This window comes from Patiria miniata, unplaced genomic scaffold, assembly GCF_015706575.1.
Source record: "Patiria miniata isolate m_02_andy unplaced genomic scaffold, ASM1570657v1 HiC_scaffold_18, whole genome shotgun sequence".
Lineage (NCBI taxonomy): Eukaryota > Metazoa > Echinodermata > Asteroidea > Valvatida > Asterinidae > Patiria > Patiria miniata.
Genome location: NW_024037056.1, coordinates 9,666,279 through 9,683,996, shown reverse-complemented (window position 1 = coordinate 9,683,996; position 17,718 = coordinate 9,666,279). Strand labels below are relative to the sequence as shown.

Genomic DNA, 17,718 nt, shown 5'->3' with positions numbered 1-17,718 from the left:
TTTACGCTGCTGTACGACTACAAAACATTCCCTACAGCTCTGATACACACCTGACTTTACTTGGGAACAATGTCAATGAAATTTGCTATGGGTGGGGCCCATCTTTAGCTGGGCCACGCCAATCTTTGAATTTTGCATAAAAAAATGTTGCTGGACTATAAAACCCAGATGGACAACTCATCAAACAAGGCAGTACCACGTTGCCGGCCAGCCCTGTGGCATGCATGCACGACGAATACATCGGGTGCCAGCGCCGCGGAACATTAACACCCTGTCTCGAGCGTCCGACGCAACTCCAGTCCTCACTATAGTTGGGCCGACCCAACTGCCGCACTATAGTTGGGACCGATGCAATAGTTTGGGCGTAACGGGCACAGTGGACAGGTCAATATTCGTGTAAACATCACGTGCTTTGGGCTGACCTCGCTGAATGGCCTTGAGCGTGCATGCGTAAAGTAAATGTCACGAACTTTGCTCTCCTGACCCTTGAGTCTGGAAAAACTGTTCACGGAAACACTTGTACGAGAATAAAATGCTGTTTGTAATACTGATTGCCAACTGAAAGCTCAAGAGTGTATTTGTATCTGATCAACGTTCAGCTGAGAGTAGGGGCGTACTGGGGGGGGGGGGGGGTGTCAGGGGATGTACGAGCCCCCCGCAGGCTGCACTCCCCATTTAAAATCTGGATATGAACACAATTATATATCACTTGCCTTCAGTGCCCCCCCCCCCGAAAAATATGTGCACCCCCAGTTTCCCCTTAGAAGTTACGCCACTGGCCGAGATGCCGATTTTCTTTATATGCCTGACACACCTTAGCACACAAATTAAAAAATGTTACTTCTGATGTGCCTTGCTTGCGCGTGGTGCTCTGTTGACTGTATGCACCCGGCATATTGAAATTTCGGGGGAAATTTGGTAACCCCCCCCCCCTAAAAAAAATCTCGCTACGCTACTGCACAAAGTGTTTACTGCCGTACTTTTTCTTGCTCAATTTTTGCTCAGCCTATATCAAGTATCCTCAAAAGTGACCAGGTCACAAGCGGAAAACAGCAAAGATTAATAACAACTTTATTACTGAATTAAAACAATGAAAGCAGATTGTCTGTTTCTGACTGTCTTTATTACAAGCGACCGAATGAAAATTATTTTTAGGCTCAACATTTTGTTATGTCTAGCATTATAACTTCCAGTATTGGATCTAGGGGTGGGTTTTGCAGCCCCCCCCATGCTAAAAGTTCCTAAATTTACTCTCAAATTGCCTTACAATGCGAAAGAATTTATGTATAAGCTGTAGCAATCATTAACAGACTCAAAATATCAATTATGTTAAAAACTGGAATATGTTATGCATACTCTATAGGCCCTACTCGATAAAATACTTTAACTTGATCGTGCATGTTCATGAAGTGGGTTGCGATTACAACTATAGTGAAATCTCGATAATTCAAACTCTGATAATTCAAACTATAATTCAAACTCAAAACAACTGTTTAGTCAAACAAAGAATCCACTGCCATCAGTAGCATAACAATGATATACAAACCTGATTCACTCAAAACTCTGCTAAGTCAAATTTAGAACCTGTTCCCTTGAGGTTTGACTTGTCAAGATTCCACTGTATTTGCCTCAAAAGCAAGTTATGGCCTGGAATACGCCCAATTGGGAAACAGTATTGAATTGGGAAATAGTTTTGAATAGAAAAATCATTTAAAAGTAGAATATAAACGTCCTAACAACCATCCTTTAAAAACTGGGCATTTTTGTGTTATTCTTGCGAGAAACATGCCAGAACGAATCTCGGGGGCGGACGTGTATTTGTGTGTATTGTGTACCACACACAAACAACGTGTATACGCTGCATTGAATAGTTATGCCACAAATGTCTGTCGCGTCTGATGTAAACAACCGTTTTTCTCCCCCTTTTCTCGAGAACAGTAAGACATGAACATCAACAATGGAGGGGGATTTCAGGCCGTAATGCCACTTCAAGGAAAACCCAAGCGAATTCAACCTCGTGTTTGCACCTTATCGGATTTCATCAAACGTCGCAAATGTCTAATTTTTTTCAACTGTTATAAAAATAATAATTTTACAATAATCAATTAATTCTATAGAAGCTGTACGTTTCTTATCTATTATCTAATACTTTGCATTTTAATCATATAATCAATCACAGTTTAAAACATGCTAAACATTTTATACAATTGGCTAAACAGTTTATGAAATAAAACACTATAGGTTATTGCAATGATTAACATAATAACTCGACGTTTTAGGGGCTCTGGAAGCGTCAATAACTGCTTTACATGTTATAATAATAATAATTTTACAATAATCAATTAATTCTATAGAAGCTGTACGTTTCTTATCTATTATCTAATACTTTACATTTTAATCATATAATCAATCACAGCTTAAAACATGCTAAACATTTTATACAATTGGCTAAACAGTTTATGAAATAAAACACTATAGGTTATTGCAATGATTAACATAATAACTCGACGTTTTAGGGGCTCTGGAAGCGTCAATAACTGCTTTACATGTTATAATGATACCCCAACTACCCTAGAACGTAACAAATGTATGACACAATAATGGTTCAACCTTGACAGTGAACCTTTCTTTCAAATTGCAACGTAGTGTTCCTATTGCGGTGTTGTCACAGAGATCTCCATATCTGCAGTCTGCCCAGCTGACGGTAGAGTGTGAGCCGTCGCTGACACCATTTCTGACTCGTTAGACTTTTCAGGATGCAGTGTGGGCAAGCGGCACTCATGGCCGCAGCAGATGCGCTTCATGTAAGGCGCCAGGGTGGTGCGGACCTCCTCACGTCGAGCGCAGAACATGATGAACACAACCACGCCCTACAATGGGAGCAAATAATTACGACTTGGTTATCAAACAGACTTCGTACGTTCACAAAATTGATGTTGGTACGTAGTTCCCGCCCCTACTTTACATAATTATTTAACAAGCCACAAAGCAAGGGTCTACACCTACAAAATATAAAAGTAAGTACAAGAGAGAAATGGAGTGTTACGGACAGTTTGTATTTTTTCTTTTTTGCTCACTATAGCCGCCGACGGAGGGCTCTGACGGAGGGCTACGACGGCGCGTTGTTTACACTGTGCTGACCTAGTTCCTTTGTTACAAGTAGCGCGCGGTCCGGAAATTAGTTCCTAAAACTAGACTCCATGGCGGGCTAAGTTGTTACAATGTACTAAGTTCTGCCTGCCTGTGTTATTCTATGCTGGGAATTAGCAGTTCATGTTCTGGCAGCGGTGCGGCAAGTTGACCGCAGAGTTTTGCTGAATAAATTCGAGTTTCTCTGGAGTTATCCTGTATGTGTGTGCCTTTTGCCTACGTTTGGCGAGACTTGGAGGACAAAAACCCAATTTAAATTCACGCTACAATAGGAGAGCACGTTCTTGGTAAGGAGTTACACAGTGAGGCCGTAAAAATTACACGTCGATCATTCACCATAAACCCTTAGCCCACAAGCGGTGTTAGGAAAAGGTGGCGGAAAATCGATAAGTGCAGGTGAAGGTACGATACGCGATGGAGGATTGGAACGAGAGTCTATTGAGCACATCTGATGATTGTGCATGTACCTTTAAAACAAACTCTTTGGGGCAACAGAGCTCAAAGGAAGGACAAGACCATGCATGTCCCGGTTGTTAAACTCATGACAGAGTCACGTCTCAAGAGAGTGAGCTACATAGTTGGTAAAAGTGTGGGAATTAAGTGAGGCTGTACCGCGCTGAAATGAGGTGCCAAGGAATGAAAACCGACCTGCAAGGAGTTGGCCAGACAGAAGATGAGCTGAAATGCAAAGGCTGCCTCGTTGATTGCCAGGAACCCAAAACACCAGGTCAAGCCCATGAGGGCGGAGATTCCCACAGCATTCTGGAGGCGTTTTGAGATCTGCTGGGAGCGAGATGCCTCCTTGACCTTCAGGAGACTGCGCATGACCAAGATGAAGGTGATGATGTTTTGGAGGAGGATGAGACCAATGGGAGCGAGGAGGCCGAGGTACAGCACAAGACCAGGCTCAAGGAAGCAGCTTCAAACGAAGAAATATTGATCATTATTTTTTAATATAGGTAGTTAATTAATACCAGTTTTAATACAGTGCTTAATAACCTGCATATGTATCACAGTCGCATCTGTATAAGTATTTGGACATTTTCGAAACTTTGTCTTTGTTTCCAGTTTCGGCTTGTGTTAAGAGATTGTAGACCTCTGACTCTGGATAATTCGGCTCATTATGGGTCCAAGGTCTGCTCGAGGAGTCATATTCGTAAGAGAATAAAATTTGGAGTAGTTTAGATTGTAGAAGGTTCTTAAATTCCCTGAATACAGTGAAGTAAGCAGAAGTTTGGGACAAAGCCGACGTTTCGAGAACTACTCTATATGCATGATAATTAGGTAGAGAGAGGTTGTGAGTAATTGGGGAATCTAAACAGCGCCCTAAGATTAAAAATCTAACATGATCATTCACTTACTAATGTTCGTTGGCATAGTGATGTGATGCTGCAGCCAAGGTGATAATCAACACAATCAATGGAATACCTAAACAAGGAGATTGAAATCGTATTCTTGATTCCACTTGATTCCAATCTCGATTCAACTGAAGATAACAGTGATTTTGCTTGGTATCTATTTAAAAATAATGTTTGAGTTAAGACAGGAACTCACCCCAAGCGATGAGGCAAGCCTTGAGCATGTATCGAGGCGTGTCTTCTGGGAACACCTTCACCGTACTGACGTACATGTTCCTGGCTTCAACGGCCATCCACATCATAGTGGACAGAGTCAAGTAGTGGAGTAAAGCAGCCACGAACACACAACCGCCTCCGGAACCCTTTTAAATTGAAGTCAATATAACTTGAAATATACTGCACTGTTATAATTTCAAATCATGATGCAATTGACAAAGGACGTTACAATCAGCTATATAGTGCTTTGCAAGATATGGAAATTCACTTCACCGACCTGACCTGGCAACTTTTGCCCACTTGGTGGCAGCACATATCTATCTCCCTTTAAATTAACTTAGGTTTCCTGCGTTTTGAAGATTACTTATGTAAAATTGCTCACCTTAGCATTGTCGACGCCAGCAACGAAAACGATGTACAACATGAACAATGAGAAGCAGAAATTTATGAAGATCTGACGAGATTTGCCGCTTCGCATTTTTCTAAAAAAAAAGGTAAAGATTTGTTGTTGAAATTGTAACATCGTCTTACGGCGACAAGACAACATACGGAACGTTTGAGTTATAAGCATGCACAGAACATGGTTGCGTTTAATTTTTTTGATCGTTTCATTACAGTTATCTTACCTGATAGCTAAGTATATGATCAGCGTGATAGCCAGAGCTATGATTGACAGTGCAGCGCCAACCTGGCTGATGATATCAAGCGCTCGCTTAGCAGGAGTGTCATCTTTATCATCAGGTGCTTGTCCCTTCACATCCTGAAAGAAACGTCAATCCTGTTACCAATCCAGATGATATTCCTAATAGCATCTATGTATGATCTCCTAATTACAGACGTAGAAAAAAATTGAAAGAATGAAGATAACATATTTTGTTGGCAGTGAATGTAGGAATTTTGAAAAAGGTAAAAACAGGGAAATCATTAATATTTATAAAACAATGTGTTTTCTTATATTTCTTCTTTTTCTGACTTAATGGACCTTCCACTTTCGTATGGCTTAAAGTAGTGTCACTCTTTTACAAAGAGACCCAGTGTCTAATCCAGCTCTGAACTTACTCCCATATTAGCTCCCTTCGAACTGAAAGGGGTAGGCCTACTGTTTTGCTTTATGTTGTGCTTCACGGTCTAAGCTTGGTACAAGTAATCAAAAGGGGGAGTCTAGTCACCTTGAGCATGCTATTGTTACATTCTAAAGCTTTGTAGTGGTTTGAATCACAAAAAGACTGAGATATACATACCACTAGGATTGCGAAGTTGGTGGCATGAGAGCAATTACACACGACTGTCTTATTGGTCACTTCAGCAAGTGCGCATCCATCTGTTGACCAATCACCGACTCCATCTTCCAGCTCAAAGTCCCAGGACACGCAGTGGACTTCGTTTGATTCCTCCTGATTTTCGAAATCGGAAAATTGATAAAAGGTCACACAAAATTGAGGGTAAAATCTGAAAATGATTAACTTGGACATTGACGTTTAGTTGGCAAGAATATGCCCTAATTTAATACTGAAGTATTCTACTCTGGGTGAACCGGAATATCAATTATCTCATGATCACCTTGAATTCAATCACGACTGGTTCTGTGAGGTTGACAAGTTCAGCATTCTCCACAGTCAGTGAGACGACAGATCCAGCGACCTTACGAGTCGAGTTGTTCTCGCCGCGATGCTCTCTGAGTGAAGCAGACTGGAACAACGTATCATCAGCGTAGATCAGAAAACTGGCTTGTAGCTTTGCACACGTGTTATCTACAGTTGAAGAAATATCTGAACATGTAGGTTTCTCACGGTTGTTTTCCACATTCCCAGCAAAATGTGATCAACAAAAAAGTACGCTTCACTGTGGCATTCCTTGAAAGATGCTTTGAATCTACTCGTTTCAGATAACTGGTTTGTAACTGAGTTTTAAGAAGTACTTATCGCTTTAACTGATGTTGTAGGTTAATTTGGATCAGTGAGTTGGCCATCTTGTTCATGACCATTCAAAATACCCAAGTGCGTCTCCATGTCTCAACCCAAGTACAACAATGCGCCTCTTGAAAAACACACGCACAATCAATGGCTGGATTCAAACCATCGCTTGATAGACTTCTGTCAGCACCGCAAATGTCATTTCCCCGATCTGTTTTAAAATCAAATTATCGATTGTTGACATAGTCTTTGACCATACATGATGCACTTACCATTAGGGGACTGTAGCAAGTCGATGATGTTGCCAGGCAACCGAGCCGATGCCAAGACATCGAGATCCTTCGGTATCACACTGGAGTTCAAAGTCTCGACCTTGGTACCAGCAAGGGTGCCCTCTTGCGGTGACCCTTGTGCAGGATGCGTGACATTGGACTGTTTCACGGACACGAAGCTGAGTCCATCCCTAGCCAGGTTTGGGTCAAGACTGACTGCCTCCACGTGAATGGAGTCCTGACGTATACTGACTTTACCCTCTTGCTGAAGTGTCAAGGAGATTTGAGTCTCTACAGATTTTACAATGGCTGAGGAGGTACTAGCTTCTATCGTAGTGGGCTTGAAGTCATCAGGGGTTTCAGGCCCGACACTCATGATGACATTGCTGACAGTCTCTAGCACTAGTTCTGTCACCTTCAATAAAATCAAGATTATCACTAATTTCAGATACAGATTATACTATTATATATTACTGGTCTGTCTTTGAATCATTTAAGTTTTCCGTCTGGAATGGCAATTCAACATACCTCCGTGTCCCCCGATTCTGCTTTTGCGATGTTCTTCAAAATATTGGCAACAACCTCAACATCTTCAGCCTCCTTAGATGACTCTGACGTCTGATTGGCAAGAAACTCGGCCACTTCGATTGCGTTGCCTTTGCTAACCTCAACCTATCAACGAGTATGATTCATGGTCACATCATGGTATCTTCATATTTAAGTCTTTTAAAACACCTCCTCTGCTTGCTCATTTGCTTGCGGTGCGGTCATAAACTAGATCCTCTCTGCAAGAGCCGCCATTAGAATGTTTTTTTTTGAAAATTGAGCCATCATACCAACTAATGTCCTAAGATAAAAAAACAACAACAATTACCTCCACCACGTCATTGAGAGAGACTTCCTCCTGGACCTCCCCGCATTCACGAGTCTCCTGTTCGTCCCATCGGAAGTACAGAGGCGGCTTTAACTTTGAACAGTTCCGGACAGCTATGGCTTGACCAGCTTCATTAAAAGTGATCAAAACATTAATTCACGTGAATAAAAAGAGTTTTCCCGAAGGAACTGAGTTGTACATATAAATTCCAAAAAAAAAATATTGAGACTTGCTGCCAAAAAACAGCAAACGAAAAAAAGGTGTAGTAGAGGTGGAGAGATGATGTTGATGACTACAAGAAAGATTATATATATCAGGCAGAACAAGGAACATTTCGGACAAGGAAGAAAGTTTCAAAGACTGTGAGAGATTCTGAAGTCAAACCATTTGCAGTGGTCAGTGAACATCGCTGTACAGACTTGGCAGTGGATCCAGCTACTGCTACAGGCCATCTCAGACCGTCATTGGTTGTGTTGGTTGGGCATTGACCTGTTGTGAAAGCACGACATTTGTACCAATCTCTCGCTCATTTATATTTAAACTTGTTTTAATATACGTATGTATCCTGAAAGGGGTCCTAACAAACTCTTTGAACTATCTTTGCCAATTCTTTAAATACTCGGAATCTCTCACCTTGTACCTCAACAAAGAATGAACAATCCAAGTGCAGGTTGTATGCTGCAAAGCATTGCTGATAGTCTACTCGGTGAGTTCCTATCAAGAATCTAACACCAGGAATGTTGTTTGAGGTGAAGTTTGTCGGTCCGTCCCATCCAGTAAGATCCGGTTCCGACCAGCTCACACTGGTGCTTGTCGAGCCAGGACTTGCTAATGCTGAGACAGTTGCTGGGCAGAAGAGTTCCACAACTAAGAAAGCAGACCAAATTGTTACAACAATGTACAAAAGTGTGATCTAGTGCGTACATCTGAGGAAGAAATATTTGTTCCAATTTAGGAATATACGACAAACTATACGCGTGGAAAAACAGCTACAATCAAATATGGCCCAAGTTTCTCCCCATGCCTATGAAACTGAACTAAAGCAGATGTACTGCAAATCAAATTAAAATATAGAGATTGCACTGAGCACAAACCTGTAACCGTCACAGTAAACGTACAACCGTTCTCATTCCCAGATGCATCTTCAGCTCTGTACGTAATCGTGGAAACTCCGACTGAAAACGTTCCATTTCCAGCTTGGTCGCAGTCACTGGCTGTGGCTGCTAAGCAACTGAACGCCACATCCACTTGACGACCAGAGTTGTCAGAGGCCATTGGAGGAGTCCACTTGTGATGTACCTGATTGGCCGATGAGCTGACAGGGATGATGACGTCAGCTGGACAGTCATCAAGCTGAGGAGGCTCGTTGTCTAGAATGGTAAAAACATATTGACTGTAATTAGTAGCCAGTGTGTCTTATCACGATTCTGTATCTTATGTCCAGCACGACAATACTTTCTATTCCCATCTGTCACTCAGTTAATGCTAAACATCGGTTTAAAATGATATCCTGCTTAGGGGTTGAAACAAACCCTTTGACCTAACTTTGCCAAGTTTTCAAATACTTCAAATGTCTCACCTAATACCACGACAAAGAACGAACACTCCAAGTTGAGGTTATATGCCTCAAAATATTGTTGGAAGTCAACTTGGTGAGTTCCTATCAACAACTCAACACCAGGATTTGAGCTTGAAGTGAAGTTTGTAGGTCCGTCCCATCCAGTTAGATCCGGTTCCGACCAGCTAACACTGGTACTGTTCAAGCCAGGACTCGCTATTACCGAAATATTTGCTGGGCAAACGAATTCCACAGCTGAGAAAACAAAACAAAATAATTATTTACAAGTGCCAACAGACATATCTCCTTTGTGCAATTGATATACGACTAACTGATTGAGGGCTGCAATATTAGAGGGCCCACAATTTTACCCAAGCCGATGAAACTAACCAAAAGCATAATGGAGTCATTGAGATCTGTATTGCAAACCAAATCCAAAGAGTCTGTACACTGGACACAAACCTGTAACCGTCACAGTAAACGTGCAACTGTTCGTATTCCCAGACGCATCGTCAGCTTTGTACGTAATCGTGGAAACTCCGACTGAAAAGGTTCCAATTCCAGCTTGGTTGCAGTCACTGGCTGTGGCTGATAAGCAACTGAACGTCACATCCACTTCACGAGCAGAGTTGTCAGAGGCCATTGGAGGTGTCCACCTGTGATGTACCTGATTGGCCGATGAGCTGACAGGGATGATGACGTCAGCTGGACAGTCATCAAGCTGAGGAGGCTCGTTGTCTAGAACGGTATAAATATATTGACTGTAATTAGTAGCCAGTGTGTCTTATCACGATTCTGTATCTTATGTCCAGCACGACAATGCTTTTTATACCAATCTGTCACTCAGTTAATGCTAAACATCGGTTTAAAATGATATCCTGCTTAGGGGTTGAAACGAACCCTTTGAACTTTCTTTGCCAAGTCTTCAAATACTTCAAATGTCTCACCTAATACTACGACAAAGAACGAACACTCCAAGTTGAGGTTATATGCCTCAAAATATTGTTGGAAGTCAACTTGGTGAGTTCCTATCAACAACTCAACACCAGGATTTGAGCTTGAAGTGAAGTTTGTAGGTCCGTCCCATCCATTTAAATCCGGTTCCGACCAGCTAACACTGGCACTGTTCAAGCCAGGACTCGCTACTACCGAGATATTTGCTGGGCAAACGAATTCCACAGCTGAGAAAACAAAACAAAATAATTATTTACAAGTGCCAACAGACATATCTCCTTTGTACAAGGGCGGATCCAGAACACTCATTTTTTTTTGGGGGGGGCAAAAATTTGTTTGGTCCCCCCAAAAAGTGGGTCCAAAAAATTACGGCGTGGGGTTCGGGGCCCGCTTAAGGGCCCCGAAAAATTTTTGGATTCTAGATGCTTTGTGGTGCGATCTGAGGCAATTAATTTCTGACCACTTTAACCAATGTTTTTTTGAGGAAAAGATGGTGTTGTACTCATTGCCTGCCTTTATTGCGATGTGACATAAAAAAAAAAAAATGGTTTCGTTTTTTTTTGGGGGGAAGCATGGCCCCCTTTGCCCCCCCCCCTGGATCCGCCCTTGCCTTTGTACAATTGATATACGACTAACTGATAGAGGGCTGCAATGTTAGAGGGCCCACAATTTTACCCAAGCCGATGAAACTAACCAAAAGCATAATGGAGTCATTGAGATCTGTATTGCACACCAAATCCAAAGAGTCTGTACACTGGACACAAACCTTTAACCGTCACAGTAAACGTGCAACTGTTCTTATTCCCAGACGCATCTTCAGCTTTGTACGTAATCGTGGAAACTCCGACTGAAAAGGTTCCAATTCCAGCTTGGTTGCAGTCACTGGCTGTGGCTGCTAAGCAACTGAACGTCACATCCACTTCACGAGCAGAGTTGTCAGAGGCCATTGGAGGTGTCCACCTGTGATGTACCTGATTGGCCGATGAGCTGACAGGGATGATGACGTCAGCTGGACAGTCATCAAGCTGAGGAGGCTCGTTGTCTAGAATGGTAAAAACATATTGACTGTAATTAGTAGCCAGTGTGTCTGATCACGATTCTGTATCTTATGTCCAGCACGAAAATACTTTTAATACCAATCTGTCACTCAGTTAATGCTAAACATCGGTTTAAAATGATATCCTGCTTAGGGGTTGAAACAAATCCTTTGACAAATCTTTGCCAAGTCTTCAAATACTTCAAAAGTCTCACCTAATACCACTACAAAGAACGAACACTCCAAGTTCAGGTTATATGCCTCAAAATATTGTTGGAAGTCTACTTGGTGAGTTCCTATCAACAACTCAACACCAGGATTTGAGCTTGAAGTGAAGTTTGTAGGTCCGTCCCATCCAGTTAGATCCGGTTCCGACCAGCTAACATTGGTACTGTTCAAGCCAGGACTCGCTGTTACCGAGATATTTGCTGGGCAAACGAATTCCACAGCTGAGAAAACAAAACAAAATAATTATTTACAAGTGCCAACAGACATATCTCCTTTGTACAATTAATAAACGACTAAACTGACTGATGGCTGCAATATTAGAGGGCCCACATTTTACCAAAGCCGATGAAACTAACCAAAAGCATAATGGAGTCATTGAGATCTGTATTGCAAACCAAATCCAAAGAGTCTGTACACTGGACACAAACCTTTAACCGTCACAGTAAACGTGCAACTGTTCGTATTCCCAGACGCATCTTCAGCTCTGTACGTAATCGTGGAAACTCCGACTGAAAAGGTTCCAATTCCAGCTTGGTTGCAGTCACTGGCTGTGGCTGCTAAGCAACTGAACGTCACATCCACTTCACGAGCAGAGTTGTCAGAGGCCATTGGAGGTGTCCACCTGTGATGTACCTGATTGGCCGATGAGCTGACAGGGATGATGACGTCAGCTGGACAGTCATCAAGCTGAGGAGGCTCGTTGTCTAGAATGGTAAAAACATATTGACTGTAATTAGTAGCCAGTGTGTCTGATCACGATTCTGTATCTTATGTCCAGCACGAAAATACTTTTTATACCAATCTGTCACTCAGTTAATGTTAAACATCGGTTTAAAATAATATCCTGCTTAGGGGTTGAAACGAACCCTTTGAACTTTCTTTGCCAAGTCTTCAAATAGTTCAAATGTCTCACCTAATACTACGACAAAGAACGAACACTCCAAGTTGAGGTTATATGCCTCAAAATATTGTTGGAAGTCAACTTGGTGAGTTCCTATCAACAACTCAACACCAGGATTTGAGCTTGAAGTGAAGTTTGTAGGTCCGTCCCATCCATTTAAATCCGGTTCCGACCAGCTAACACTGGCACTGTTCAAGCCAGGACTCGCTACTACCGAGATATTTGCTGGGCAAACGAATTCCACAGCTGAGAAAACAAAACAAAATAATTATTTACAAGTGCCAACAGACATATCTCCTTTGTACAAGGGCGGATCCAGAACACTCATTTTTTTTTGGGGGGGGGGGGGCAAAAATTTGTTTGGTCCCCCCAAAAAGTGGGTCCAAAAAATTACGGCGTGGGGTTCGGGGCCCGCTTAAGGGCCCCGAAAAATTTTTGGATTCTAGATGCTTTGTGGTGCGATCTGAGGCAATTAATTTCTGACCACTTTAACCAATGTTTTTTTGAGGAAAAGATGGTGTTATACTCATTGCCTGCCTTTATTGCGATGTGACATAAAAAAAAAAAAATGGTTTCGTTTTTTTTGGGGGGGAAGCATGGCCCCCTTTGCCCCCCCCCCCCTGGATCCGCCCTTGCCTTTGTACAATTGATATACGACTAACTGATAGAGGGCTGCAATGTTAGAGGGCCCACAATTTTACCCAAGCCGATGAAACTAACCAAAAGCATAATGGAGTCATTGAGATCTGTATTGCACACCAAATCCAAAGAGTCTGTACACTGGACACAAACCTGTAACCGTCACAGTAAACGTGCAACCGTTCTCATTCCCAGACGCATCTTCAGCTTTGTACGTAATCGTGGAAACTCCGACTGAAAAGGTTCCAATTCCAGCTTGGTCGCAGTCACTGGCTGTGGCTGATAAGCAACTGAACGTCACATCCACTTGACGACCAGAGTTGTCAGAGGCCATTGGAGGTGTCCACCTGTGATGTACCTGATTGGCCGATGAGCTGACAGGGATGATGACGTCAGCTGGACAGTCATCAAGCTGAGGAGGCTCGTTGTCTAGAATGGTAAAAACATATTGACTGTAATTAGTAGCCAGTGTGTCTGATCACGATTCTGTATCTTATGTCCAGCACGAAAATACTTTTAATACCAATCTGTCACTCAGTTAATGCTAAACATCGGTTTAAAATGATATCCTGCTTAGGGGTTGAAACAAATCCTTTGACAAATCTTTGCCAAGTCTTCAAATACTTCAAAAGTCTCACCTAATACCACTACAAAGAACGAACACTCCAAGTTCAGGTTATATGCCTCAAAATATTGTTGGAAGTCTACTTGGTGAGTTCCTATCAACAACTCAACACCAGGATTTGAGCTTGAAGTGAAGTTTGTAGGTCCGTCCCATCCAGTTAGATCCGGTTCCGACCAGCTAACATTGGTACTGTTCAAGCCAGGACTCGCTGTTACCGAGATATTTGCTGGGCAAACGAATTCCACAGCTGAGAAAACAAAACAAAATAATTATTTACAAGTGCCAACAGACATATCTCCTTTGTACAATTAATAAACGACTAAACTGACTGATGGCTGCAATATTAGAGGGCCCACATTTTACCAAAGCCGATGAAACTAACCAAAAGCATAATGGAGTCATTGAGATCTGTATTGCAAACCAAATCCAAAGAGTCTGTACACTGGACACAAACCTTTAACCGTCACAGTAAACGTGCAACTGTTCGTATTCCCAGACGCATCTTCAGCTCTGTACGTAATCGTGGAAACTCCGACTGAAAAGGTTCCAATTCCAGCTTGGTTGCAGTCACTGGCTGTGGCTGCTAAGCAACTGAACGTCACATCCACTTCACGAGCAGAGTTGTCAGAGGCCATTGGAGGTGTCCACCTGTGATGTACCTGATTGGCCGATGAGCTGACAGGGATGATGACGTCAGCTGGACAGTCATCAAGCTGAGGAGGCTCGTTGTCTAGAATGGTAAAAACATATTGACTGTAATTAGTAGCCAGTGTGTCTGATCACGATTCTGTATCTTATGTCCAGCACGAAAATACTTTTTATACCAATCTGTCACTCAGTTAATGTTAAACATCGGTTTAAAATAATATCCTGCTTAGGGGTTGAAACAAACCCTTTGAACTATCTTTGCCAAGTCTTCAAATACTTCAAAAGTCTCACCTAATACCGCTACAAAGAACGAACACTCCAAGTTCAGGTTATATGCCTCAACATATTGTTGGAAGTCTACTCGGTGAGTTCCTACCAACAACTCAACACCAGGATTTGAGCTTGAAGTGAAGTTTGTAGGTCCGTCCCATCCAGTTAGATCCGGTTCCGACCAGCTAACATTGGTACTGTTCAAGCCAGGACTCGCTGTTACCGAGATATTTGCTGGGCAAACGAATTCCACAGCTGAGAAAACAAAACAAAATAATTATTTACAAGTGCCAACAGACATATCTCCTTTGTACAATTGATATACGACTAACTGATTGAGGGCTGCAATATTAGAGGGTCCACAATTTTACCCAAGCCGATGAAACTTACTCAAAGCATAATGGAGTCATTGAGAACTGTATTGCAAACCAAATCCAAAGAGTCTGTACACTGGACACAAACCTTTAACCGTCACAGTAAACGTGCAACTGTTCTTATTCCCAGACGCATCTTCAGCTTTGTACGTAATCGTGGAAACTCCGACTGAAAAGGTTCCAATTCCAGCTTGGTTGCAGTCACTGGCTGTGGCTGCTAAGCAACTGAACGTCACATCCACTTCACGAGCAGAGTTGTCAGAGGCCATTGGAGGTGTCCACCTGTGATGTACCTGATTGGCCGATGAGCTGACAGGGATGATGACGTCAGCTGGACAGTCATCAAGCTGAGGAGGCTCGTTGTCTAGAATGGTAAAAACATATTGACTGTAATTAGTAGCCAGTGTGTCTGATCACGATTCTGTATCTTATGTCCAGCACGAAAATACTTTTAATACCAATCTGTCACTCAGTTAATGCTAAACATCGGTTTAAAATGATATCCTGCTTAGGGGTTGAAACAAATCCTTTGACAAATCTTTGCCAAGTCTTCAAATACTTCAAAAGTCTCACCTAATACCACTACAAAGAACGAACACTCCAAGTTCAGGTTATATGCCTCAAAACATTGTTGGAAGTCTACTTGGTGAGTTCCTATCAACAACTCAACACCAGGATTTGAGCTTGAAGTGAAGTTTGTAGGTCCGTCCCATCCTGTTAGATCCGGTTCCGACCAGCTAACACTGGTACTGTTCAAGCCAGGACTCGCTATTACCGAGATATTTGCTGGGCAAACGAATTCCACAGCTGAGAAAACAAAACAAAATAATTATTTACAAGTGCCAACAGACATATCTCCTTTGTACAATTGATATACGAGTTACTGATTGAGGGCTGCAATATTAGAGGGCCCACAATTTTACCCAAGCCGATGAAACTTATCTAAAGCATAATGGAGTTATTGAGATCTGTTTTGCAAACCAAATCCAAAGAGTCTGTACACTGGACACAAACCTTTAACCGTCACAGTAAAAGTGCAACCGTTCTTATTCCCAGACGCATCTTCAGCCTTGTATGTAATCGTGGAAACTCCGACTGAAAAGGTTCCAATTCCAGCTTGGTTGCAGTCACTGGCTGTGGCTGCTGAGCAACTGAACGTCACATCCACTTCACGAGCAGAGTTGTCAGAGGCCATTGGAGGTGTCCACCTGTGATGTACCTGATTGGCCGATGAGCTGACAGGGATGATGACGTCAGCTGGACAGTCATCAAGCTGAGGAGGCTCGTTGTCTAGAATGGTATAAATATATTGACCGTAATTAGTAGCCAGTTTGTCTTATATCAGTTCTGTATCTTATGTCCAGCATGACAATACTGTTTATACCAATCTGTCACTCAGTTAATGCTAAACATCGGTTTAATATGACATCCCGCTTAGGTGTTGAAACAAACTCTTTGAACTATCTTTGCCAAGTCTTCAAATACTTCAAATGTCTCACCTAATACCACTACAAAGAACGAACACTCCAAGTTCAGGTTATATGCCTCAAAATATTGCTGAAAGTCTACTCGGTGAGTTCCTATCAACAACTCAACACCAGGATTTGGGCTTGAAGTGAAGTTTGTAGGTCCGTCCCATCCAGTTAAATCCGGTTCCGACCAGCCCACACTGGTACTTTTCAAGCCAGGACTTGCTAATGCCGAGACATTTGCTGGGCAGACGAGTTTCACAACTGAGAAAGAAGACCGAATATTAATGACTCAGTACCTGGAGAGTTATCTATTACAAGATTGTAGGCTTTGCATGGTGGATTGTCGATATAATTTCGGATTGTGGTAACACCATGTGGTAATAACTACTATCGCTTAGTAGATTTAGTTCTTGTAAGAACCGTCCTGCTTAGTTCTGAACAGAACTTGTCATGCTTATTATCTACTTTCGCTAAGAAGGTTGAAAAGGCGGTGGGACTTCCCGCAATTATCTTCACTAAGGCTGAGTGAGATAAGTTTGGTCTGAACGTTTTGACTAGCCTGCTCTAGTCGTCGTCAGGGGACTATCTAGTGTTTGTATACTTGTAGAGGGTTATTTATTGTTTGTACACTTGTAGAACAAAGCTTTATTCTTATTTAAAACTTACACGACAAACTATACATGTAGTTGGATGCTGCCTTCTTAGAGGACCCTACAACAAAGGAACATAACAAGTCTACCCATGCCTGTCCTAACGGCTAACAGCACTGACCTCTTAGATATTTTAAGTTCTTGAGTTCTACACAGCGAACAAATGCAAAAAAGGAGCCTGAATGGGACACTTACCTGTAACCGTCACAGTAAACGTGCAAACGTTCTCATTCCCAGATGCATCTTCAGCTTTGTATGTAATCGTGGAAACTCCGACTGAAAAGGTTCCAATTCCAGCTTGGTTGCAGTCACTGGCTGTGGCTGCTGAGCAACTGAACGTCACATCCACTTGACGACCAGAGTTGTCAGAGGCCATTGGAGGAGTCCACCTGTGATGTACCTGATTGGCCGATGAGCTGACAGGGATGATGACGTCAACTGGACAGTCATCAAGCTGAGGAGGCTCGATGTCTAAAATGGTATAAACATATTGACTGTAATTAGTAGCCAGTGTGTCTTATCACGATTCTGTATCTTATGTCCAGCCAGACAATACACTTTATACCAATCTGTCACTCAG

At 42.3% G+C, this 17,718-nt stretch overlaps 1 protein-coding gene across 1 annotated transcript; it reads right to left on the bottom strand.

The window, feature by feature from the left end:
* Nucleotides 1-1,101: 1,101 nt before the first annotated feature.
* On the bottom strand, nucleotides 1,102-17,599 carry LOC119724531 (hyalin-like). The gene is made up of 28 exons (XM_038195630.1): nucleotides 17,334-17,599; nucleotides 15,590-15,823; nucleotides 15,105-15,380; nucleotides 14,664-14,897; nucleotides 14,179-14,454; nucleotides 13,738-13,971; nucleotides 13,253-13,528; nucleotides 12,473-12,706; nucleotides 11,988-12,263; nucleotides 11,547-11,780; nucleotides 11,062-11,337; nucleotides 10,289-10,522; nucleotides 9,804-10,079; nucleotides 9,363-9,596; nucleotides 8,878-9,153; nucleotides 8,417-8,650; nucleotides 8,168-8,272; nucleotides 7,784-7,911; nucleotides 7,438-7,581; nucleotides 6,910-7,324; nucleotides 6,285-6,475; nucleotides 5,966-6,118; nucleotides 5,351-5,484; nucleotides 5,107-5,206; nucleotides 4,705-4,870; nucleotides 4,512-4,578; nucleotides 3,799-4,069; nucleotides 1,102-2,870 (listed from the first exon to the last, which is right to left on the bottom strand). Exons 1-28 carry the CDS (start codon nucleotides 17,512-17,514, stop codon nucleotides 2,652-2,654), a joined length of 6,078 nt encoding a protein of 2,025 aa, XP_038051558.1. The 5' UTR covers nucleotides 17,515-17,599; the 3' UTR covers nucleotides 1,102-2,651.
* Nucleotides 17,600-17,718: the final 119 nt, after the last annotated feature.

Excerpts from the sequence above, each read along its gene's own strand:
- LOC119724531 (XM_038195630.1), bottom strand. The coding sequence starts at position 17,514 with ATGGCCTCTGACAACTCTGGTCGTCAAGTGGATGTGACGTTCAGTTGC. Across the intron at positions 12,707-13,252 it reads GTTTACTGTGACGGTTACAG|CTGTGGAATTCGTTTGCCCA; the intron begins GTTTGTGTCCAG and ends TTGTTTTCTCAG. Across the intron at positions 7,325-7,437 it reads CAGAATCGGGGGACACGGAG|GTGACAGAACTAGTGCTAGA; the intron begins GTATGTTGAATT and ends ATTTTATTGAAG.